The 25,111-nt window shown below is 45.1% G+C and overlaps 4 protein-coding genes across 10 annotated transcripts in view; all 4 read right to left on the reverse strand.

Annotated features, from left to right (window-relative positions):
- atp7b (ATPase copper transporting beta) overlaps positions 1-1,862 on the reverse strand; it is a 39,384-nt gene extending 37,522 nt beyond the window's left edge. For 4 of the 6 annotated variants that reach the window (XM_086068314.1, XM_086068312.1, XM_086068309.1 and 1 more), the window contains exon 1: positions 1,589-1,861. In XM_086068314.1, the coding sequence (XP_085924440.1) occupies positions 1,589-1,720 (132 nt within the window). In that variant the 5' untranslated portion in view covers positions 1,721-1,861. Of the gene's footprint in view, positions 1-1,588 lie in introns of all 6 variants that reach the window. The other 2 variants (XM_086068310.1, XM_086068311.1) reach the window with 1 other exon arrangement.
- A 407-nt stretch (positions 1,863-2,269) lies between these two features.
- Positions 2,270-6,759, reverse strand: eed (embryonic ectoderm development). 2 transcript variants are annotated; one of them, XM_086069098.1, is made up of 12 exons: positions 6,589-6,759; positions 5,952-6,104; positions 5,766-5,858; positions 4,815-4,880; positions 4,542-4,667; positions 4,383-4,464; positions 4,228-4,319; positions 4,023-4,156; positions 3,849-3,954; positions 3,625-3,783; positions 2,844-2,917; positions 2,270-2,764 (listed from the first exon to the last, which is right to left on the reverse strand). In XM_086069098.1, the coding sequence occupies exons 1-12, from the start codon at positions 6,736-6,738 to the stop codon at positions 2,638-2,640; spliced, it is 1,362 nt and encodes a 453-aa protein (XP_085925224.1). In that variant the 5' UTR covers positions 6,739-6,759; the 3' UTR covers positions 2,270-2,637. The 2 variants fall into 2 exon arrangements, 1 of the variants encoding a protein (XP_085925224.1); XR_015094105.1 differs by having other exon boundaries at positions 2,696-2,764; positions 3,659-3,783; positions 6,589-6,758.
- Positions 6,760-7,068: 309 nt separating this feature from the next.
- Positions 7,069-17,715, reverse strand: pwp2h (PWP2 small subunit processome component). The gene is made up of 21 exons (XM_086069097.1): positions 17,556-17,715; positions 16,750-16,862; positions 16,583-16,677; positions 16,403-16,502; positions 16,174-16,317; positions 15,745-15,880; positions 15,408-15,649; positions 15,080-15,223; positions 14,927-14,997; positions 14,714-14,850; positions 14,340-14,488; positions 14,099-14,246; positions 13,591-13,741; positions 12,949-13,129; positions 12,729-12,876; positions 12,529-12,637; positions 10,044-10,109; positions 9,733-9,951; positions 8,176-8,326; positions 7,994-8,068; positions 7,069-7,341 (listed from the first exon to the last, which is right to left on the reverse strand). The coding sequence occupies exons 1-21, from the start codon at positions 17,571-17,573 to the stop codon at positions 7,152-7,154; spliced, it is 2,787 nt and encodes a 928-aa protein (XP_085925223.1). The 5' UTR covers positions 17,574-17,715; the 3' UTR covers positions 7,069-7,151.
- A 1,736-nt stretch (positions 17,716-19,451) lies between these two features.
- Positions 19,452-23,051, reverse strand: pjvk (pejvakin). The gene is made up of 6 exons (XM_086069733.1): positions 22,835-23,051; positions 21,827-22,022; positions 21,364-21,505; positions 20,617-20,734; positions 19,820-19,963; positions 19,452-19,753 (listed from the first exon to the last, which is right to left on the reverse strand). Exons 1-6 carry the CDS (start codon positions 23,049-23,051, stop codon positions 19,452-19,454), a joined length of 1,119 nt encoding a protein of 372 aa, XP_085925859.1.
- Between the last annotated feature and the right edge of the window lie 2,060 nt (positions 23,052-25,111).

The raw sequence follows: 25,111 nt of genomic DNA on the forward strand, positions 1-25,111 counted from the left end.
TTAGCTAAAGATATTACCAAGCTTTCTCCGACAACAACAAAAAAACTCTCAAAAATATATAAGTTACTTTTATAGACTGGTAAAATGTCTTTACCCATCTCAAAATGGGAGACAGACTTGTCTATAGCTCCGGAATCGGACTTTTGGATTCAAGTTTGTGAAAACGTATTTAAAATGGCAAAACACACAAATTTACAACTTATCCAATCTAAAATTATTATTATATTAAGAAGAATGACTTCTTTTTTTTCTAACTTTATTGCAATCTACAGAACAAACATGGCTTTGCATGTATCAAAACAACCTGAAAAAGACGAACACAGGAGAAGTGACAATGGCGGGTGATTCACGTCCAGCACCGCTTGTTGAACGTGGGAAGAAAGAAGCGAAATATTTTGCGCTAAACGACACGGCAATCCGCCATTGTTGTTGACAGACTGACGGTTCGCGCGCAGTCACGCGAGAATTGCCGCTCACGTCATCAATCTGCGACAATGCGTCGTCACGGAGCTGCGGCCGTTACGTCATCGCTGGAGGAGTCTCCTGCATGTGGCGTCCGGACGGACGCGTTTTGAAATCTGTCCACTCTGGAGCCCGCTTTCAAAAGTCATCGCTTTCACGCTCCGAAACCGCGCCATCGTGCGGACCAACGGCCTAAACGCTAAGAAACATTGAAACCGGCTTTCGTGTGGGCGGGGCCTAAATACACGCACACGAATGACACACCAAGACACACCTGGGGCAAGACACAGGTGGCTGAGGGCACTGATTGGTTGACACGAGGGAGGGCGGGACAGACACACAAGGAAAAACAGAACACAACGGATCATGACAGAAACATGACAAAATCAAACAGAACCCAAATCATGACACAAGAAAAATTGAAAAAACTAACCCAAACATGACAATATTCAAAAAGACTCCAGGCTGTAATTACTGCCAAATGTGTATCAATAAAGAATTGTGCAAAAGCTGTGAAAACATATTTACATGAACTATCTCAGTTGTTTTTATTTTTATTTTATTTCCAATAATAATAACGTAAATTAAAAAAAAAAAAAGTAAACGTTCATATTGTCATTATGTGATATTATGTGTAGAATTCTGAGGGGGGGGGGGGGTGCTTTCTTTCATTTTGGGATGAGATGGCGAGAATGGAAAAAGTGAAGTTCTGTATCATGTAGTGCATTAAAAAAATGCATACACTTGGGATATAGCTGTAGTAAATCATCATCATAATAATGAGAAACGTACTTATAGTCATCTAATAATAGATCAGTCAGGATCAACTCCGCATAGCATACGAATCGTTTTCAGTGGCTGTTTGTCTTTTCTTGCATGTGTGCTTCGACGCGTGATTACTGTGAAGGATTTCCACGAATGACAGCGTGAATTCCAATGTTTTTGTCAACACAAGCTTGAAGTTGCCTCCCAATTCCCAATCAATACACACAAGGATCAATGACCAAAAAATGGAGGGATGCTTCTCTAAAATACGGAAAGAACGCAAACATGATGGCAGCAAGTCGATGAAACGCGTGTTTGGAAAGCAGGTAACGAAGAGAAAGAAAAAGTGCCGGAGGCCTACCTGCACCTGCGGCCCTGAAGCGTGCACGCAACGTGCGCGCTCCTCCTCGCGGCCGCACTCCAACATGCGCAAGTGCTGCGCAGCGGACGCATCCTTGCCCCGCAGACTTCTGGCCAACTTGGAGGCGAACATGGCCGACGCGGTCGGCGGGCTGGCGTGTCTTTATAAGGCCATGAGAGGCCAAAAGTCCGCAATCGTGACGGCGAGAGCGAACGAACGAACGAACGGACGGACGAAGTTGGAGTCGCGGCGCTGCTGATAAGACGAGCGACAAACAATCTGCTTGAGCGGTCAACATCCGCGCGGCCGACGCGAGCGTTCCCGCCATGTGGTCGGCGCTTGCGTCATCGTTGGCAAATGGGGGCTGCTTCCTGATAAAAGTCGGCACAGTCAATAACTCATGTGTTGCTTTCGAGACTTCTTTTTTATCTAAATGATCGATGGCCATTTTTAGAAATGTGTCCTTTCGGCGCGTTACCAAAACGGAGAGTGGAATAAAATAGAAAGTCGATGCCGGTCAGACGCAGTAAGGTTGAAATACAGATCAGAAGAAGAAATCTCCATATGAAAAATATAAAATAAAATTGCAACATGGAAGCAAAATATATTCTATCTGGTCTGTTCTTCTTAAGTGTCGTGGTTTTCAACAGGCCATAAAGCAACTCAAGCAAAGGAACCAAGTTGTGTATAAAAATAAGTTTATTCAAGTCCAAATAAGAGTTAATGACAAGAACTCTACAGAGGAAAAGAATCCGGTTTTACTATTAAACGACAGTAACTGCGTCATGAAATGCTTTCTACCTAAATATCCTTTGATGCCTAATTATTCATCCTGGCGATTTGGGGAAACGAGTCAAACATCTGGACTGCGCAAAAAGTCCCAAATGTACTCGATTTGAACACGTTGTGAACAAAAGATCACGATAGAAGAATGTCGGAAAGCGTTCGTGGTTCATTAAAAAGAAAAGAAAAAAGGGACTTGACTGCAGACGAGCACAAATGAAAAGGAAGGAGCCGTCGGCGTCGCTTGGCTCGGAAGCGTTCAGCGCTCAGCGCTGCCGGTCCCAGCGCCAGATGGAGGCGTCGTCGCACACGGCGATCAAAATGCTGCTGTCGCGGCTGAAGCTGGTTTGGCGGATGGCGGACGTGCATTTGGGGAGGGTGAGCGTGGTGGACCTGCGGGAGGAAACAACGGGACTCGGTTTCAGATCCACATTTTTCACAAGAACGTTTCTGGTCGACCGGATCCGCTCACTTGGCTTTGTGCGGGTCCTCCACTTCCAGGTCCCAAACGTAGAGCTTTCCCACCTGGTTTCCTAAGGCCAACATCTGTCGACCAGAAGGACATCATTTCAAACAAACAACAACAACAACAAGGTCCTTTCACAAAGCAGACCGCCATCGAACCAACTGCTTTGGTGGCGTCACCTTTCCAAGCGTGCTTGGATGGAGGCGGAGCTAAACAAAGAGGCCAACACTCGTGACGCCGTGAGGATCCATTTCGCTAAATACCCAAATACGAACGTCAACCATCTGGGAAGTGCGCCATCTGCTGGGAACACGTGCTACTGCACCCATCCCACTCATTTCTGTGGAGGCCATTGGACACACTACAAAATGGCCGCTTTGACCACTTGCGTCAAAGTCGAGTTAGCTGCGCTCCCAATGAATAAGGGTAGAGAGTTTGTCATTTTTGACACTTCATAAAAAAAATGTTTTTTTTTTTATAATAAACCACAAATTTTGTTGCGCGGAGGAGCCATGAATCCGTGTGGGCGGAGTCAAACATTTAGGTCCAAGCCCCGCCCCGAACTGCGCTCTGCAGCCGGGGCTACTCGCATTTTTGGACTTTTGAACCCAATGGCTCAGTCGCTCCGTTTTCAACCATTTCTGCCAAACAGTTGAGTTAGCTCCGCCCCGTAACCGGATTCTGGCACGGCAAATGTCGTGCAGCGTCACACCAATGAGGAGCTCAAGGACCGTGACTGCGCCGAAGAAAATCCCGGAAGCGCCTCGTCGTCAAAGCGAAAGGTCACCTTCTGCCAGAAGTCCATGGAGAAGCGCATGTACCAGATGTCGCACTGGCTGTAATCGAAGCGTCCGAGAACGGTGACGTTGGACTCGTTGGGCTTGATGCGATCCACGTCGTCCTCCATTTTGCCGGGTTTCCAGCACACGATGGCGTTTTCGCACGACTGCGAGAAGAGAAGACGCGTGAAAGGAGACCGGTGCGACGCCGGACCCCGCCTTCGGACCCTACCTTGGAAAGAATGAGGTCGCCGAGCCACCTCACGCAGTCCACGTAGTTTCTGTGGATGTCCCGCGTCGAGAAGTCCGGGAAGTGGATTTTCTGTGACACAAACGGCCTCAAAAAGAAAAGAAAGCAAGAGTGTGAAAACCCGCGCACGTGACTTTTTGCTTGTGCTTGCGTTACCTGTTGGTCTTGGACGGGTTGTACTCGTACGATCCGCGGATGGCCTTCTGCATTCTCTCCGAGTTAATTCGCCAAAGTTTGAGGGAGTGGTCCATCCCACACGACATGATTTTCTCGCCCAGGAGGTCAAAATCCTGCAGCGAGATGATAAATGACGCGTTTGGGCTTCGCGGGAGCCGATCAAGCGCGACGGCGCGGAACGTACGGCGCTCAGGACTTCGTCTCGGTGACCTTCCACGCCGCCAAATATGGCCACCAACGTGTCCGTTTGTATGTTCCACAGACGGAGGGCGTGATCTGCGGGCACACGCCGTTTCCAGGCACTGAACAACATTTTGGGCGGGAGCGACGAAAGCGTACCTTTGCTGACTGATAGGAGGAGATTTGGATCCCGGGGGTGAAACTTCAGCTCGTTGATTGCATTTCCGTGGCCGACGTAATGCTGGCGAGAGACGACGCGAACGCTTTACTGCCAACGCTCAACGGGAGAGTTCGGCGCCCGGAAAGACAAAAGCCAACCTTGATGCACTGCATTGTGATGTGGTTGATAATTCGGATGATTCCCCGCGAGCCGGCGACCGCCAACAGCGGGTGGCTGGTGTTGGTGTCGTAGGTCCAGGCGCACGTGTAGAAGTTTTCGTCCGCCTTTGCAAGACTTCGGTCAAGAAAATGGCGGGGCTCGTGTTTCAAGTGCCGCTCGACGCGAGCGCTCATTTGCCAGGCGGCGCAAAAACCGCTGAAAATGCAACGTGATCATCGACATTGTGGCGAAGACGAGGCCGGCAAGGATACATCGGCATCCACGTAAGACTGCAGGAGGCGGATTTCCCCTTGAGAGTGACATTCATAAAGAGTGACCTGGAGACGAGACGCCATCCGTTAAGGACAGCAACGTCAATGACGACGTACAGTAAACCCCCGCATATTCACGGCTAACCCTCTGTTATTTGTTGAAAAACTCAAAAAGCTTTCACTGTTTCAGTGCTCGGTCCAAAGCAAGAAAAGCATTTCTCCGATTCATCTGGAAAAGTCCAGAGAAGCACTTTCGCTGGAGGATTCTACCCGCAGCGCTTCATTTCATTAACAGGCATCTGACGGTGGTTAAACGAGCACCGTGAAGCATCAGATCAATTCAATATTGCCGACTTGGCATTAGGGATGGGAATCGAAAACCCCCGGTGTTTCAAGTCCTTGGCATCGTTTGCCCTTTATGTTTAATTTCAAATCTTTTTTTTCTGGGCACCCCATTGAGGAGTCCTCAAATGTGGACCTCTTACAACTTCACTGTTTGTGTTTGGAAGGCCATGTTACTTTTAAACATGTCTCTTGCTTATAGATACAGCTAAGCTTTAACAAAAGGGATGCTAATCTATGTTTATTCACTTTCCCCCCCCCCCAAAAAGAATCGATAAAGAATGAAATCGTTAAGCAGAATCGAAAGCGGAATGGTGGGAATCGTAAAATCTTATCAATTCCCATCCCTACTTGGCATCCATTGCCGCCTGGTCATCCATGCACAATCCCTTTTTACCGATTAATGGGTTTTAACTGGGCGGTGGGGTCTAGAGAAGGTGATGTCATTTTTTTGGGTGACGTTTTGTTATTAACGGCTACATAAATAAACTCCACTCGCCCTTTTTCGCTATTTGTGGCAGGGCTCAAGCCTCAAGCTCTGATCGCAAACAGAAGGGGTTCACTGTACTGTATTTCGATCATCTTTTCAAATGGGAACGGCTCTGTCACCCTGTTGCTCCCGACTGTAGCAAACACCAGCGGGTCTCCCTCCTTACTGTGCCAGTTGAACTGGACCCCGAAGAGAGGCTGGCCGTGGTCTTCCTGCAACAATCAGTCAATTTCGAAACAAACACCCACCGGAGGTTATAGGCACAGTGCGAGTAAAAAGATGAGGGTTGCAGAATCTGCTCTCACCCGCAGGCTGTTGACACACTTGAAAGAGTATTTGCACTTTTTGGACTTCCACTTGCCCTTGCCCCAGCTCTTCCTGCCTGGGGCGTTGGAGGTGTTGGTGGGCGTGTCAGGGCGTTCTGCGTTGGTGCCACTTTCAACACTTACAGCGTCATCCTAACACACGACACAAATCAAACGCAATCCGCAGTTTCAACACATAATAGTTGGAACTAAGGCCGGCAGATATGACCTCGGGTAAAATCGCACTGCAAATTCACAATGAATAACGACGCTCCGCAGAAGACAGTCAGGCATTGGCAATTGTATGAGTTTTTGTTAGCACGGACGGACTACAGCGATAACTTGTGCTAACTGCTACAACTAGCACCGGTGTTCTTCTGCTTGGAACCCGAACAAATCGTCAGAAAGTAAGTACCTTGAGAACTAAATGCACGGTAACTCGTGTTATTGAGGCAGGTTAGTGAGCGCAAATACGTACATCGAGTTACTCCCAATTAACTAGCTGTTTACTACTTGAACAAGGCATCACTCAAGCTAGCAAATGTCATTTTTGGCTACTTTAGCACGAGGGTGCTAACTTGGCTGACTGGCGCCACAATTCAACATCATCATGTCAGAACAACAGTTGAGCGCTTACGTTCTCGTCCCCTGACAAATCTGGATTACTGTTTTCATCGCTGCTCAGCTTGTGTTTCTTGACCGCGACTTCTTTTCCCGCTTGAGACGGGGACTCAGACATGTTCTTATTTTCCCTCATGTTGCTTGCAACCCCGCCTTTTCCGTTCATCCAGCGGCCACAGCCGCCGCAAGGGATGCCGGGAACGGTAGTTCAATTTCAACTCGCGGCCACAGCCGCCGCAAGGGCTGCTGGGAACGGTAGTTCAATTTCAACTCGTGAAACGCCCACCGAGACGCGTTAATTTTCCAAATCGAGGTTCGGTACTGCACACAAGATTGAGGTCGCCTTTAGCTTTGTTGTTTTCTTATTCCACAGCTGCCATTTTGATTGTGTAAAAAAATTAATAAAAGCCCATTTCAGATAAAGAACTGAATTCAACACTTTAGCCATATAAACATACAGTATTGTGTGAATCTCTTTCGAAATACAACACCCTCCTTTGTATGATAAATGTATTTTATTTGTATTTATTTAAAAAAAAAAAAGGAAAAGCTTTAAGATTGTGACATTGATACAACAGTCTATAGTATCATCTCTTCATTATCCAAGGAGGCCTGGCTCATCTCCTCAGACTGTTCATCATCATCATCATCATCATCATCATCATCATCAGCTTGGCTGTTCTCCCCCTCCTGCTCTGGTGCCCTCTTCATGCCCCTCTGCTTGGACAGGGCCACAGCATAGCGAATGTTATACAGGTTGAAGTCACAGCTGAAGAATGAAATTAAAGACAAATCTGAATTACTTTTCATATTTCAATCCAGCATTTTACAGACCAGGGGTGTCGCAGTCGTTTCTATCGCGAGCCACATCATTGTGATTGTGAAAATCATATCAATGTGTCACCTCAACATATTACAATTACACAGTTGCCAGTGGCGTAACACCATGCTGAGAGGCCCCGATGCAAAATAATAATTTAGTTTTAGTTTCACTGTTTTTGTTCTTTCTTTCTTTCTTTCCCCTTCTGTCTCTGCGCTGTCTCTGGCCCCGGCGATATTTACGCCACTGACAGTTGCCCCTGCATTTGTTATATAAATAGTTAACAAAATGTTGAATTTGAAATCAGAAGTCATGGAAATTAGTGGTCACCACAAATATATATATTCTATTGTTCAAACGTTGTTAAGAAGGCTTTTGGTAAAAACAAATGCTTGTAAAAACTGGAAGAAAAAAAGGTGATGAAAATAGCATTTTTAGGCATATTTTCTGCTCAAATGAAGAGCAAATACATTTAGTAAGAAACATCAGACATCAACACAATTGATTTGTTTTGGTGGGCCAGAAAAAGATGACGGGGCGAGGCTTTGGGTTTGACATGTGACATTGACAAATGGGGGACGACAATGATGACGACACTTACAGTTTGGCCAGGTTGTCCCAGTGCCTCTGGATGCTCTTCTGCAAAGCTTGCAGGGTGGGCAGTATGCTTCCTGACCTGCACACCAAACACTACCGTGAGATCTTGTACTGCACTCCACATCCAACATCCAACATCCAACATCCAACATCCAACATCCAACTCAAGTGTGAGCTGCAGCAAACCTGTTCTTGAGTTTTTGCCCATGCAGCATGAGCAGGCTTTGAGCCCAAATCATGTAGAACTGCAAGTGACCGGTCTTCTCCAAGCTCGTGGCCACGAAGCCCAGCAACTTCTCCACATAAACGTCAGGGAGTGTGCCACAAATGACTGCAACTGAAAGAGAAAATATTGCACATTTGGTCACATCGCTGGAGCCGCCCGGCCCCTTAAAAAAGCCATCAAATGCCTTGATTAAAGTTCACGCTGGTTATGGCGACGCCATATGGACAAAAGCGGTAATGTTATGCTTGAAGGAAGACCACATTTCCCATGAGGACAAGCGCATTGCGTCGTTTTGGAGCTCACGCCAGCAAACGTCGACATTCAATTTGACGTCTGTCTTTGTAACGATTGGCAAAAGGAGGAAGTGACGTATGCCATGAAGCAGTCAGCACATTTGTATTTTTTTGCGTGGCGGTGTTCCTACCGTCCTCCTCAAAGTTGCTTCGTGCCAGTTAGTGTTGCACGGGATACCGGCACCAGTACCGTACCTCCAAAGTGTCATATGGAACTTTTGTCTTACATGGCCGACAGCCACGGCAAGCCAACCGTCATGACGTTTTGTAACAAGAGCAAATGTTTTTCGCCGAGAAGCAGAAGAAAAAGCAAGCGTCGCGCCAGCGCCCCGCAGTGGACTCAAAGTGCGTTTAATGAACAGGCACACAGAGGGACGCACAGAAAAAGCCCAGATGATGATTTTTTTGACACGTCCCTTCAAAAATAAGTGGAGTGTGAATTCTTTTGTTCCCAGTTTGCAGTATTTGATGACGCATCCGACTAATTGGGAGCGTAATGGAGAAGAGCCGAGTCGCGCCCGCGCACACGAGCAACGTTACATGGAGTCACTGGAGTGCCACTGCGCATTCCCAAGATTTCAAACGGATGACATCAAATGCAGTCAAATACAAGAAAATGGCATGTAATGTGAAAGCACGTACAGTACATACAGAAATATATACTGTATTTACATAAATTAACATGTATACATCCTAATATTCTGAATTAATAAAAACGTTAGAAAATAATTATGCTGCTTTTGCTGATGTTTGTCGGTATTGAGGCATTTTATGCAGGTATAGTATTGAAGTCAAAATGTTGGTATCGTGACAACACTAGTGCCAGTAAAAATGATACAGACCCCCCCCCCTCCCCCCAGGCCATGTAAAAGGTACCATTCAATTAGGTTTAAGTCGATGTTTCACTTTTCAACCTTGATCAAATATTTTCAAAACTCTTCTGAAAGAGTTATGAAAATATTTGATCAAGGTTGAAAAGTACCTTAGTGCTGAACGCTGAACTAGAAATACTTAAATAACATCTTCAATTTATCTTCCATTAATCTTTAAAATTACACATGATTCACTAGAACACACTTCCTTGACACCAATTCCAACTTTTGTATTAGCTGGGGTTTTGCTGCCATTTTGTGGCATCGCAGAGCGTTACGAGAACAAAACGCAAAGAGCTGAATTTGAGAATAGCAAAGCGCGAATAGACGGCGTTGACAGTCGTTGACTCACTCTGCTCGTGCGGCACCGTCTCCAGCACTTCCTGTTTGAGGGCCTTCTCATTGAGTCGGAATGCCAAAACGATGGCGGCCGCCCACTCCTGAAGCCGCAGCTGTTTGCGTATGCTGGCCGGCGTTACGTCCAGGTCAAGGTCGTAGGGGTCAAAGACCAAAGCTGCGTCGAGAGAGTAGATGAGCAGGCCCTCGGTGCTTGTGGCTGCCCAGCTGCGTCCTGAAAAAGGAAGTCGAGACGAAGTCCATTGAGGCCTAGATTTTCTTTTGTTTCTCATCCATGCACCAGAAATCGCTTCTTCTATCACTTACCCGTTGGAGAGAAGTGCAATGAGCTGACTCGGATCTCCGGCTTAAAGTGTCGGGAACTCATGTCACCTTTGGGGGACAAAAATGCAGACAGAATTGTCCCATTTTAGAAGCATGCACAAAGACATCCCAAGACAAGAAGGCCACCGATTGCATTACAGGGCTCCACTAAAGCCTAAGAATAATGCCAGATAGTGGTAGACGATTCCGTCTCAGATTCATGGCTAGTGTCTGGGATTATCATCAGGTGTCTCATGATGTCTGGGATTATCAGGTGTCTCATGATCTACTAGGAGTTGGCCACCTAGTTTTGAGTAAGGCAGCTACGGGTCTCTTCGGTGTTGTTGTTCCAAATGATAATCCAATTCAAACCTTTCACCCTTTTCCCTCACAAGAAACTAAGCAGGGAGCTGCATTAACTATTCAAGGGACTATACCTTTGACCCCTATAATCAATACTAAACATTGAAATGCCATTAATCTATTCCAGCCCTCGAAACACCCCCCCCCCCAAAAAAAATGTCTTTTTTTTTTTTTTACATGTCTTTATTAAAGAAAAATACCATTGTATTGTATAAAAGCATCCCGTGTTTGAATAAATATCTATGTAAAAAATAATAATAATAACTAGAAAAATTTCCGCGGAAATTTTGAATGGGCCTGCTGACTCTTTTCAATGAGCTGAACAGTTTAAAATTTCAACCATTGAAATCGCTCAAGAAATGTGCAAGTTAACCATAATCTACTAAAAGTATTACTGCCCCTTTAAGAAACATGCACATTCACGCACACACATTTGATTTTAACTAACATTTCAAAGAGCTGAACAGTTTAAAATTTCAACCATTGAAATCGCTCAAACAAATGTAAAAGTTAACCATAATCAAGATCAAATAAAGTATCTTACTGTCCCTTTAAGAAATATGCACATTCACGCACACACATTTGATTTTAAGTAACATTTCAATGAGCTGAACAGTTTAAAATGTAAACCATTGAAATCGGTCAAGAAATGTGGAAGTTAACCAAAATCAACAGTATGTTACTGCCCCTTTAAGAAACATGCACATTCACGCACACACAATTTATTTTAAGTAACATTTCAATGAGCTGAACAGTTTAAAATTTAAACCATTGAAATCGGTCAAGAAATGTGGAAGTTCACCATAATCAACATCAACTAAAAGTATCTTACTGCCCCTTTACAAAACATGCACATTCACGCACACACATTTGATTTTAAGTTGTTAGGAGACGTCACGCAGCAACATTCATTGATTTGTATAGGATTACGCTCACCTCAAACAAAAGCCTCTCACGACTTAACGGTTGAAGATGCAGATTCCAGAAATGGCTTGTTAGAACGGCAAGGGTTTGGGGAACGCGAGCATGTTCTCAGTTTTTTAATCGGATGAAAAATGACCAAATTAGAGCAGGTTGAAAACTTATGATTGATCGAAAATGAAGAGGGAAAAAACGGCGAAATTAACATGGAGGAGATAGGCGCCAAAGTCCGACTTCTCCTCGCTTAAAGTGAAAATAAAGGTACTAAATGACACCTTAGCCAAATAAAACTTAGTTTTTCAGAAAGCAGAGGCTTGTGGCTACAAAATGTGCAAATATGATGTCTAGTGAGCAAAGATTGTGGCCATGGTGACGAGTTGAAGTGAAACTTGAAATCAATTTTTCCCCTGTCTACACTCTGTTTCTTAATTGGTCCGCTCTAGCTCATGCAATACACACACATGGGATAAAGGATATTTCACTCACTGTCTTTGAACCCGCATAGGGGGGAGAGCTTTCATTCCTTAAATTTTTGAGCAAATTTTTACATCGGTCGGGTAACGTATGCGCGCGCAGCGTGTCTTGGAAAAAGGTGCTTGATTTGATGTGATCATTTTCGGTTTCCCATTCATTCCTATGGGACTTTATTTGGGAGTTTTTTGGGAATAGCGTCGCCATGGTAACTGGGAATTCTTATAAAAATAATAGCGCAGCGAGTCAGATCCGCATCGTTTGATACCTCATTTGTCCCGGTGCGATCTACGGTTCGGGCCGCATTTTTGCGGAAAAGTCGGTGGAATAAAATATAAAAAAAATAAAAATAAACCCTTTTCTAGGGTGGATAGTAATATGTGCCTGCTTGCTCCGCTTAGCAGGCCCATAATAATAAACCCTTTTTTCTAGGATAGTAATATGTGCCTGCTTGCTCCGCTTAGCAGGCCCATAATAAACCGCTTTTTTCTAGGATAGTAATATGTGCCTGCTTGCTCCGCTTAGCAGGCCCATAATAATAAACCCCTTTTCTAGGATAGTAATATGTGCCTGCTTGCTCCGCTTAGCAGGCCCATAATAATACAGTTTGCTAGTGGGCAACTGCTTCATTCTGTTGGAGTAGACCCAGGATCGAGTGGATAATTGTGCCACTATCATTATCAGAGGTAACAATGTGTTTTGCAAAGTGATGTCATCAAACGCCACCTCTTACCTCTCCTCACTCCAGGCAGACTAATGTTGACGCCGTCTTTGTCGCCGGCACCCTCGTCCACCAGAGCGAGGCTACCAAACTGCGTCATCTTACGGCGGTCCAGGAACTCCTGAATTTAGAACGAGCGCCTCCATCAAACACGGCCGTTCTCATCCCGGCCTCGGCAAATCTTCAATTATGTGAAAAATGTGCAGTCAGACCTCCATGGCGTCAAAGGACAAGTTGCATGAGATCTCAAACTTCTTCAAGAGCATCTGTTCCTTGACATTGTAGATGCAGACAAACTTGGACTGGCCCCCACTTAGAATGGACTCCCCGTCAGCAGAGTAACACAGCGACGTGAAGCACCTTGACATAAAGCACGAGTGAAAGGTTCGAATTTGAACTTGAAGAAGGAACGCCGCTCGTCTCGCCACTCACTTGGCTTTGGACAACTGCTTGGCGCTGACTTTATCCGTCTCCTTGCGGCCCGTCTCCAGATCGTGACGTCCTGCCACCGAGCTGACCTGCGCAGCCGTGTTGGGGTTCCAGAACGAAATCTCTCCATTCAGCGTGGCCACTGCCAGCTCTTGACCATCAGGGCGGTAAGTCACCGACAGAGCTGAAGTGACAAAGCAAAAAACAAACAATATCAAACAAGACTTTCAGACAGTGTCTACCATGCTTTTTTTTTCTTTTTTTAAACAATTTCAGATATGTTAATCCAAATCGAATGCAACTTTTCCAGGGGTGGGCATTTTTGTGTTTTTTTTAATATATCAAAAATATGCTGGTTTCGTCCCCAACTCAGGGAACCGAGTTTTAGTTAAAAATATCCATCAATAAGTTCATATGAGCCGAAATTCCGTGGGGTTCTTCAAGTCGACGCGTCAAAATAACGATGACGTTTCATACTCAGATTTGAAAGAGATGACAATTACTTTCAAAAACTTGATGTGGCAAAAGAAGCAAAAACATTACAGAATCTTAAAAATGTCTATTAAAAATGGCCGTGAACCATCTGATAGGGTCAAATTGAACAAGGTCTTGATTTCTAAAGTTACGTGTAGGATTTGTGTTTACCATCGGCGGTGAGGTGAAGTGTCTCCTTCACTTGCCAGCTGTCCATCATGTCCCACAACCGGATGGTCCGATCCCACGAGGAACTGGCGAGGATTGACTGAACCGGACTGAAACACAAGCAGCTAACGGGACCTTCGTGGCCACCTAAAATCTGGCCAATCACAGGAAGCGAGGGGATAACTTATACATTTATAACCATTACAATTTGGACCGCAATTCCATATCCTCCATGTCATTCTTTTACCCTGAAATGTGATAACATTTCCACAAGTGCCCTCAAATACACAAAAGTGAAACTATATTTAAATGTCATTTTCGTACATGTGCTAGCTACAAATGTTATTTATGTACACGCAGGCTGTTCCAGGTCAACTTTGACAAAGGTACGCGCATTCACATGATACATTTTGAAATGATCTCCAGCTCATAATTGGATATAGACAATTGTTAAGAGGATGTTCTATGTGTGCTTGTTGAACCTGACGCGAGTATGCAAGTAAGAGCGCACCTCCAGCAGCCTTCCGGTCTGCATAGACCAGAGGAAAATCTCAAAGGAATCCTGAGCCCCCGCGCTCACCAGCTCCCCACTCGCGTCCACCGCAAGCGACGAGAACTGCGCAGGCCGAGGCGACGTGAACGTGCGGAAGTTCCGGTACCTGAAGCAAAAGAAGAAGAAATGCAAGTCGTGCTGAGTGACAACGATAGCTTTTCTTCCACGTGTCGTGTTTGACGCGTCGTGGCTTGTCTACCTGTGAAGATCAAAAGCTCGAACCGTCCCGTCCAGAGAAGCGCTCACCACGACAAAGCCGCTGGAGGTGAAAGCCACATCGGAGACGCTGCTGGTGTGCTCCGTGAAGGTGACGAAGCAAAGGCAGCTGTTGGTGTTCCAAACTTTCACCTAGAAACATTGACAATATGCAGAAACGCCATGAAAGCCTGTTGCTACACAAATAAAACAATTAGACGGTAACAATTTGTAAATAACTGTTGTTGGCAGTTCAATGTAATTCAACGGGGAGAATTGCTTGAATACATAAGAAAGAATCCCTTCGGAGCTTGTTCGAGGAACGCCTTCGACCCGTAAGTCAAGTTAGCGCCGTACGCGCCTTCCCTTTGCACTCACTTTGCCATCATCTCCTCCCGTGGCGATGTGCTGTCCGTCCGGCGAGTAAGCCAGTGACGCCAAATTGTTAAAGTGTCCCTGCTGTTTGAAGACGTACGATTCGCTCTGCCACTCCCACACCAGAAGCTGACCCATGCCTGCAACAACAGCTGCAGTTAACGACAACAGCCAACAGTCTCACGCCATGATCAACTCGATGGACGACGTTCTCACCCGAGCAGCCAAAGGCAATCCAGTCGCCGGAGCAGTTTAGAGCCACAGAAGCAATTTTCTGGTCCGATATACTAAAAGGAGAAAGACCATCACGGTGCTTAAAATGTCCCCTGGCAGGCTTTGACCGATCGTCTCTCGTCTCGCGTCTCTGACCTGAGTGAGTGGATGAGGTTAACCTCTGGAAGTTCGTGCAGGTGGAAGATTCCGGAGGCGAAACCCGTGACCAGGATGTGCGTGGGCTTGTGGTAGGCAGCCGCCGTCAGCTTGGTAAAGTCGCGCTCCTTATTGAAGAAGTGCCTTAAGAGGGAAGAGGGCAACACTTTTTGCTTTCTTTATTGAACATATAAACACATTCCAAGTGTAAAATATAAATTGAAGTCAAACTTTCAGGAAGGACGTCGCATACCAGCAACCCGTGGCGGGACTCAGACGGCGTGCGTGAGAGGTTGACAAATGCGAACGTTTGTGGGCGTATACTTACTTGCTTATATGCTTGTATCTGACTTTCTTGGTTTTCTCTTCACTTTTGGACTTTTGCGCTTTCCCTCTGATGACTTGTCCCTCTTGAGCCTCCCCTTCTCTCTCTTCCTCATCCTCCTCCTCCTCTTCCTCACCCTGTCTGGGCATTTTGGATTTGTCGGGTGTATCCTTCAAAACGAGGGAGTCCAGCTCAGTGTCACTCTCCCAGACGCACAGACTCCCGTCCTGGCTGACTGTGTACAGCTGCAGACCCACACACAAACACATGATTGCATATTATTATCATTAGCATGTGTTTGATTGGGATGGGCGGGACTAAAAAGAAGTCAACGACTCACATCCAGACTGTCTTCCTCGAAGAAACATCCCACGATGACGTCCTTGTGTCCGCCCAGCGAGTAGTAGGTGAGCTTTGTCCAACGCTCTGCGCCAAACACCCACGTGGACATGTCCTCGCTGCCCACCACAAAACACCTGACGAAAAATGCAAAACATAGCGGCCGCTGAATTGCATGTTCACACACTCAAAGTGATTGCGTGCGCTGAAGCAACACGTGCCAAAGTGGTGGAGGCAGTCGGCGGGTTGCTAAAGTCACTTCACAGCAAGCGGCAGTTTGTTCAGTAATCATTGCTCAGAGTCGGAGAACCCAAGATGGTTATCGCTAATCTCACTCGAAGGTTCAGCTTCCACGCATGCTTGCATGAGCAATCGAGTTTTCAAGCTTCCCGCTCGATGACGTCAAAAGTCTCACGTGGCACCGACTTACTTGGAGTCGTCAGTCCAGTCGATGCAGGTGGTTTCACCGTACGGACCGTGGTAACTTTTGTCCAACACAAAGGCGTTCAACTCCCGCTGCTTGCCGGGAGCGTGGTACAGCAACGCAACATTCTCCTTCGTGACAACAAACTTCCTGTTCACAAAAAAGAAAGCCCGGGTCGGTATTTATCTACACATTCAAGTTGTTGGTGTCACTGCTCGCACGCATTCATCGCTACCTGCCGTCGGGTGAAAAGCGGATGCTGTTGACGGGTTTGTGAAAGTGGAAATGATGAAGGATGGCGCGCGTGATGAGACTGACCAGCAATGCTGCGCCATCTGTCAAAACATACACACTATTATTATTATTATTCATATTTTTACAAAACACGAGACAAAAGTAACATTTGTGGCCTGACCTTCATCCACCACGATTGCCAAGTTCCCATTGGGTGAGATTCCCACGCATGTAATGTTCTTTGCAGTGGAGAGTGGTAAAGTCGCTGATGTGTTGCTGAAGGGCAGACTTATTATTTCCCTTTTCAAGGTTTAACAAAATGAATGACGCGCCATGCAGCGCACTTACTTTTTGAGGTCAAAGATGGAGATTCTGTTTCCGACCGGACTGATTACAGCGTTGCCATCCTTAGAAAAACTTAGATTCCCCTGACGATAGACAGCTCCGAGCAGATTTGAAAACTTAACACAAATAAAAGGATTTTGTTTACACACTCAACATGCTCAACAATACATGACAATACATTTTACGTTTTGCCAGTGGTTGGCATTACAAAAAAGTAATTTAAAAAAGGCTTATTGCTTTTTTTTTTACTTTCACAAATTACGACACAACATAAAAAATACGTAGCGCAAGGTAAACAGATATTCCTTATTTTTTGACACAAAAACTAAATTAAACTATTTTGTGTACAGAGAAGTTTAGTATATAGTTGACAATTATAATGAAAAAAAAGTTGCTGTTGTGTTGTTGTTTTTTGCCGTGACCAGCAACACTTCCGCTGGCATTATTCTGCCTTAAACCGATGTCTTGGCCTGGCGTGAACGGCTATTTTACCGTGATTATAGTAAATTGGCCGTGAATATGTAATTTTAGCGTGATGTGTAGGCTGCCCTGTTACGTTCGCGAATTTGTACTTGGAGTTCTTGCGAGATTCACGGCAAAAGGCTCCGTGGCAAGTTCCCGGTCACGGCAGCAAAAAACAAAACAAAACACTGCGTTCAGTAAATGAGCGAGCCTAACTTCAACGTTTATTTATTAATGCCATTTAGTGGTGACGCACAAAAACGCAGTATCATTTTGATTGCCATATTTCCGAGAAACGTTCGGATTCCATTTCTTCTACCGTACTAAGCAAAAGGCTCGTTACTCACCTTATAAGCAAACTTCATTTTGCGCGAGATTCTTTAAATTGACTATACTGTACAGTCACTCAAATTCCGTGGAAATGTTCAGTGAAGTATTAATAAAAGGTCTAATAATGCCATACATGCTTGTTCTCATGCCGCTCGCACGTGTTTACGTTGTGTTGACACTCGGAACTTCCGCTCGGAGTTGAGTCGAAATGTACAAACAGGCGCCATCTGGCGGCAAGGAGGACTAACACTCAAAATGAAAATGTGGCAGAATAATCCCATTTTGAGCTTGAAGGGTCCAACATTTACACAAAGCCTATACCACGACAATGACACGTCTCAAAATTCGTTTTCCTTTCTTTTATGAAAATGTTTACGTTCATTTCCTGAAGCGCTTGTCCTCACGTGTCCATTCAAATTGTTGTCTTCCCAGTCATTTTGAGGGAACTCACCCTCATTGCCGTCACACGACCAGCAATCTGTCTTTCATGGAGGCTGAATATTTACAGGCTACTTGTGATGTTTCACTTTTTGAAGTGGGCGTAGTTGGATGTGTCCACGTTATCAAAGTGAAATATCAATTTCATTCATATCTGTTCAACCTGCTTGGCTTCCTCCAGCATTGCACATTTGCACATTGCAATATGTATAGTGGATACAGTAGTTTTATACAGAATTGGCTTTATTTATTTGCGTCCCATTTTATTTCATTGTATATATTTTTTATTTGTCTACTATGTGTGCACTTGCGACAGAGTTTCACATTTCTTTGTACTTTGTATAATGACAATAAAGGCAACCGAATAGCCGGTCCAGAAAACCTTGCAGAAATTCAAAACCTATTTGCAAAACAGTACAGTTGGCTTCCAAACGGAATCATCACCATGTGCTCCTAACATTAAGGTGAAAGTTATTGAAAGGGGAAGACTAATAATGGTGACTTACCACCAGCAGCGAGGCTGTAGTGTGTATTAAGAGGATGTGGAGGGGCGCGATTGCATTGAAGAAAAAAGGAATACATAACTTTAATATCATAGGCAATGTGGTATTGTTGATGTTCCAAGTCTTGCTATCTTTTCTGAGAGCCGACAGTGAGAAGTCCAAATGCTTGTATTACTTTCTTTTCTTTTCTTTTTCAATCACCTTCTTCTTGTTTGGTTTATTGCAATGTAGCATATGTTCTATTGTTTATTGTTGAGAGCAGTGATCGCATTTCCCAGGTTATTGTGTGCCGACTAAATTTGAGACGTATCGTCATACGCTCATATGAGCTATCATCGCTCCTTTTTCAAATATAGGAGGACTACATTTGGAAGTCGAGACAATGGCTAAATGATCTGTTAATAAAATGAAAAATGTCATTCATAGGAGCAAAAGTAGAAAGTACAATAGAAGCTAATGTCAAATGTAGGGAGTGCATGCGAAAAGTCATCAGTAAAGTAAACAAGTACATAGAAGCATCTGTTTTTTGGCCCCCGATTCCGATACCCAGCTTTGCTGTATCGGCCCATGCCGATACCATACAGGGTTGTTGTTTTTCTCAACATGAAAAAGCTGTCCTGCCATTGGTTCAGAGCATTCAAGGGCCAATCGGATATCTTGGCTCGGCATGCAGTCAACATGTCACACGTCAGTGAAAGTCGCGCAAGATGCTGCATGTGCTATATTAGCGTCAGAATGAATGGTATCGGCATGTTACTTGTTGGGACTCACCGATACCGATACCACTGTTTTATTGCAGTATCGGGGCCTTTGCCGATAGCGGTATCGGTATCGGAACAACACTACTTTACATTTCTCGCCACAATACAGTAAGGAAGTAGTGTTACTTTACTTCCCAGCACGGTCAGCCATGCATTTTATTGACCGAAAAACAAGACAAATATTGAACCTCAGCAACAAAAGAAAACGTTATCACTTCAGGCTTTTGTGCCAGAGGTCAAAACAGGGTACAACATGCAGCCGTACGTATTTCTGACCCCCGAATGAGCATTCCACACAGCCATAGACGGTTTGTCGCCTTTGATGGCCCATCCCGCACAGGGCGCACGCACCCTTGGCGATGTTGTGCGTGAGCAGGTTGACGCGCGTGTGCGTGCTTTCCCTCAAGTAGGCCGAGGAGACGTCCGTCATGCTGGCGGCTTTCTCGTAGTAGTCGGTCACGGCGTCGTCCGCGAAGGTATCCGAGCGAGTCGGCTCTTCCGGCGCGCCATCGTCTGCGCCGACAGACGGCCGACGGTGAAGATGTGCGGGAAGAAGGGACGGAGCGCTCGCCGCCGCACCTGCTCTGAAGGGGTTCCCGTAGATGATGCCGGACAGGAAGCGGCGCAGTCGGCCCGTGGACAAGTCGCCCGCGAAGCCGCCCAACCGCTGCCTCGTTTGACCCTGTTCAAATCCACCTCGAGATCCCGGCGCAACGCAGATGTCTGATGCAGAAAAAACACAGAGAAAATAGACTTCCTGATCCTTTTCAGGCTCGGGAGTCGAACACGTGTTTTGGAAAAAGGAATGAAATCTTGATGACATTCAAATGTTTCACTCTTCAAAGCGAAATACAAATTGTAGCTAAATAACAGTTTAAATCCAGCAGTTCTTAAAGATCGCATGCAACTTAACTGTACTTTCCCTGAATACAACGTTTGGCGATTCACTGCTACGAGTTCATCATGAAGTTGCTCGTCCAAGAATTTGAATATCCTCAAAAAGTGGAATCATTCCCGTAATTCCATTCAAAAAGTCAAACTTTCATCGTTTATAGATCGCAGGGCCCGCAACTTAAGCGATTTCAAGTATTTATCTGCTTATATATATATAATCTATGAAAGGGAATTACAGAATGATGCAACCTGCATTTCACCTTTCATGAAGGAAAACACAAGTGCGTAGAAGAGCCTTACGTGTGAGCCACACGGGTTTTTCACGAGGCTTTAGTTGTAAATCGGAACCCGTCATTACAAACAACACACACTTCTCGTCCTCGTGATTCGTTGCCTTTCTCGCTTGATTATAGCGCAAAAGAGTTTTGCTTGAGAAAGACACTTGCAGGCTTGATTGTGAGCGATGCACGTGAGCGTGTTACCGAGCTGCCCGTCCAATCGAACCAACAGCTCGCACAGGCTGTAGGCGATGGTGGTGTGAGCTGGGATGACAATGGCCTTATCTCGGCCTTTTGGGTTCCGGCCATCGTCGAGCTGAAACTGCGGCCCAAAAAAAGAAAACAAGTGGATGCTTCGTCAGACGAAATCATGTAAGAGATCATCTTTAATGCACATGGGAACAGTACGTAAACAGTTTGAATAAAAAAAAATAAAAAATAAAAAATATATATATATATTCCCTTTCAATTACAATTGGGTGCTGATCTGAATTCAAATTATTTAAAGCAAAATGTTTTCTGAATTGTTTTTAAACTGGAATTCAACTCCCCCAACATTTCTTGACAATAATATCTTCGACGCAGTCCCACTCGTTGAACTACGGTATTTTTGGTTAATAATGCGTTAGTGGAATCAGCAGTTTTTATCAATATCAGATGGTGGCCATGTTGAGTGAAAATGACATCACAGTGGCTCAGGTCTCATCTTAAAAAACAGGTGCGCTGTGATTGGCCGCTGCCTGAGCAACTGTGATGTCATCTTCGGTCGACAGCCAGTGGGAAAATGGCCGCCCCCTGAGATGGATAAAAACGGCTGGATTTTGCTGCATAACTCATATTGCGCAAAAATGTCATATTCACCAGAATGTGATGTTGAGACGAGTGAGGTCACGTATGATTATGAAGAAATGTTTCATGTCGACGCCCCCTTTTCGGGTCGGAGTTGCTTACTCTCATGGCGGCGCCCCTCATGCCGGCGTGGACCGTAAGAGAGCACTGGCGAGTGGTGCGGATGCTCTCCGTGACGACGCACAGGACGCTCCATCCGCTCTCCCTCGATTGGCGCACCAGGCAATGCTCCACATCTACTTTCCTAAAATGCAGCTCATTTTCAATATTGTGTGTGCGCGTTTTCGACAAAGGCTGCGTTTTGTTTGCGCATCAAACGTTGACACTGAAGTTGACTTTGTGGAAGTGTAGAATAACATGATCATTTATTCAGGGAAGCCGTCTTCTCATATGACCTCTGACCCAAATAGGTCAAACATCATTCGGCTGTATGTCTTCTCTTCCGTCAGTCGGTGAGAAAAGGACGTGTTGCTTTTTTGCCACACGATAAGTTCTCGCATGTCCGAAGAGCCACGAACAGGCCTGCGGGTCGCGTGAACCGAGCTGATGCAAAGTTGCGTCATACCTGGAGTTGAGTTCCCGCAGCAACGTGGGCACGTCCACCTCGTGCTTAGTCACGATCCCAAAGGAAGCTTTGACGGCCACCGAATCGGAGCCGCTGACATTGAAGCCCACGTCGTTGATGAGGTGGTTTCCATGGCGACCGCTGAGGGCCACGTCCGATTTGTCTTCATAGTTGAGCAGCTGATAAGACGACACACCTGATGGAGGTTTGGTGATCAGACTTTTGACATCTCACGCTCAGCGTACACTCTAAAAATGGATTGCTTCATAAAAACGACATTAGGATCATGTTGGCTTGATTAACCAATCGATTGGTCGGACATTGACCGTTCCGGGTGGTTACGGGAATACCAATTTTATTGGTTAGCCAAACAACCGATGAAATTGGTTACAAAAGAAAGTCAATCTTGATAGAGCACTTGGAAATATATTTATTGTATCAATTTATTGTATTATAAATGGATTTTACTATGCGATTATAATATAGTGTTTAAAAATGGAAATGTGTGCCAAGATAGATCACTAGGGGTGACCAGCTCCGTGGCCTAGTGGGAGAGCGTCTGCCCTGAGACGGGGAGGTTGTGGGTTCAATCATACCAAAGACTATAAAAATGGGAGCTGTTTGCCTCCCTGCCTGACACTCAGCATTGTGGATTGAGATTGGGGAGATGATTGCCGAGCACGGCTCCCGCTGCTGCTCACCGCAAATGTGGAAAGCCAATTTTGCCCCATTTAGGTGGGTGAGACCAGCAGGGGTACTTTTTTTTCGGGAATCCAATGACCCGCGGGATTCCCGATGTCAAAATGTCAGCCTCTAACACAGATGAACCAATCTCTTGGTCAGAATGACCAATTTGTTTGGGTTGGCCCAATCGCCGATAAATATTGGTTGGAAACACCGACCGCTCGAGAGCAGTTGTTTCGACCAAAGCATCTGTCGGACACACAACGACCAGCTCGATTGGTCAAATTGAACCTTTTTTGGGGTGTTTTTTTTTTTAGGGTGTACCTGCTGTGATCTCCTTCTCGCCGACCAGGATATCTTTGAGGGAGAATGCGGTGGAGGCGTACTTGTTCTTGTTCTTCTTCCAGAAACGCTTCTTTCTCCTCCTGGTGACGAGGCTGAGCGGCTGATAGCGGTCGGCCTCGCTCAGGCCGGGGACGGCGATCAACCTGCCCGTGTCTCCCACCTGCTTGACAAAGTTCTTGGTGGCCGCTGCAAACATGTCCAATGGAGCAGCAGCAGCAGCAGCAGCGGCGGCCGCGTTGCTTCTCACGATTGAATAATGCAGAGTTTGTAAGGCGAGACGCGTGCTCACCTGGTCACCAGAAGGCGGCAACTTCCTGTCACATGACCTGGAAAACGTCATGACGCAGATTTGAAGTGCGAGTGTATGGCAGCTTTTTTCAACTGTACTTAAATGAATAAATGAATTCTTTATTTCCAATGTGTGAGCGTAACATAAGAAAAGAGAATCTTGGACCAAATGAAAGCACTCCTGCTTAATTATAACCATTTCTTTGTCTTTCACCAAGTGCGACTTTTTTGGCAGAGGTCACGACGCGTGTCCGACATGCATGCGGGCCACCCTTCCCTCTTTTGTGGTTCCGCTTATGACGTGACGTGGCCAGAAATAGACGGCCATCTTGTTCTTTGTGTCATCTCGACATAACTTCGGGCGGGGAACATTTTCCCTTTCGAGAGCCACTTCTCAATTTCGAGCGCCGGGAAAGAAATATGACCCAGTCAACATATCGTCACTGTTGGGCGGAATCCTCGTCTCTCCAAAGCAACTACTTTTCAGGAAATTGAGAACGTTTCCAAACACCACATTGTTATCGTTAGTTAGTTATTGGAGCAATTGGTAACATTTACATACTGTTGCGCGCCAAACTTCATCACGGCATCTCCCCATTTTCATGTTGAAACTAACGGCATTAGCTTGAAAATCACTCCTTTATTACACATTAGAATGTTGCCCCAATAACAGAAAATGGGGTGGCATCATTTTCCAAAATACTCAAAAAATAAAAAAGAAATAATAATAATTCTGCAAGCAAACTTGCCATGGCTGGCGCGCGTCCTGCAATGAAGCGTTACAATGATACATTTTGACAAAAGAGGCTCACTATTTTTTTTCCAGAAAAATATCTTTCAATCTTGAAGCAACATAATGCTGCACGTCTCCCGCAGAGTTTAGAAGGGGTAGAGTTATATTAAAGTGTCTTGAGCTTAATTTCAAAACTTCAAATTGGTTAATAAGACAAAAGTCCATTTGTAGTCATTTGTGGAAAAATATGAAATTGACCAAATTTGGACATAACATAAGGTCCAATGGTGACAAAATGCAATTTTTAAATATACAGTATTTGATTTACGTTTGTGGTCTACTGTATGCATTTGTTCCTTCACTGCTTTCAGGTTTTTCTTGGACACTTTCTCTCTCTTTCTCTCTGCAATTGTATTTGTTCCACTTTTTGGCCAGCGTTGCATACGTTTCATGTGCCATCGATTCCCGACAGCTGCTACAACCGAAAAACAGATTGGTCAAATTAAACCCACCCAAATTTCCATTTCCAAACACTAAAATTTATATTATAATATATTGCTATTACTTATAATTAATAAATACATTAAGTTGATACAATAAATATATTTCCAAGTGATGTATCTTGACTTACTTTCCATTGTAACCAATTTCATTGGCTGTTTGGCCAACCAATAAAATGTCTGACCAATCAAGCCAATATAAGCTTAACCTACTAGATTTGAGTTTTTTTGTTTTTTTTACCAATCCATTTTTAGTGTATAAAACGCTGACCAGCTGATCTACTGGCAGTTTATTTTTCAATATTGATCTCTGGATGTCAGTTCTGAATTGTCGTTCATCACACGACAAACGTGATGATCTCATCTTCCTAATTTTTCCATCCCCGCCTCCTATGCCCCGCCCCTTTGATGCTCCATTTTGGCATCATTGTCCACCAAGCGGATGATGCAACTTGTGCGCTGCAAGAACGAACACATGATGCCAATCAAACGATCGGGCACACCTTCTCGATGACCATAGCGCGATCGCATGTGTTCAAAAGTCCGTCTGGACGAGGGTGAGAATGTGTGAGCGCATCCAAATGAAGTTCCTCAATCAGCCAATGAAAAGAATTCACGAAAAGATGTGCTGGATCGATGTACGCTATCGCTCCAAATCAGGGTCAAAGGTCACGCGGAATCAAACTTTTTCTTTTCTTTCTTTCTTTTGCTTTCCCATCTTTCGACATTCTTACT

The sequence above is a fragment of the Leptonotus elevatus genome, chromosome 2 (genome assembly GCF_054856555.1).
Source record: "Leptonotus elevatus isolate MCC_2025b chromosome 2, RoL_Lele_1.0, whole genome shotgun sequence".
In the NCBI taxonomy this organism is placed as follows: Eukaryota; Metazoa; Chordata; class Actinopteri; order Syngnathiformes; family Syngnathidae; genus Leptonotus; species Leptonotus elevatus.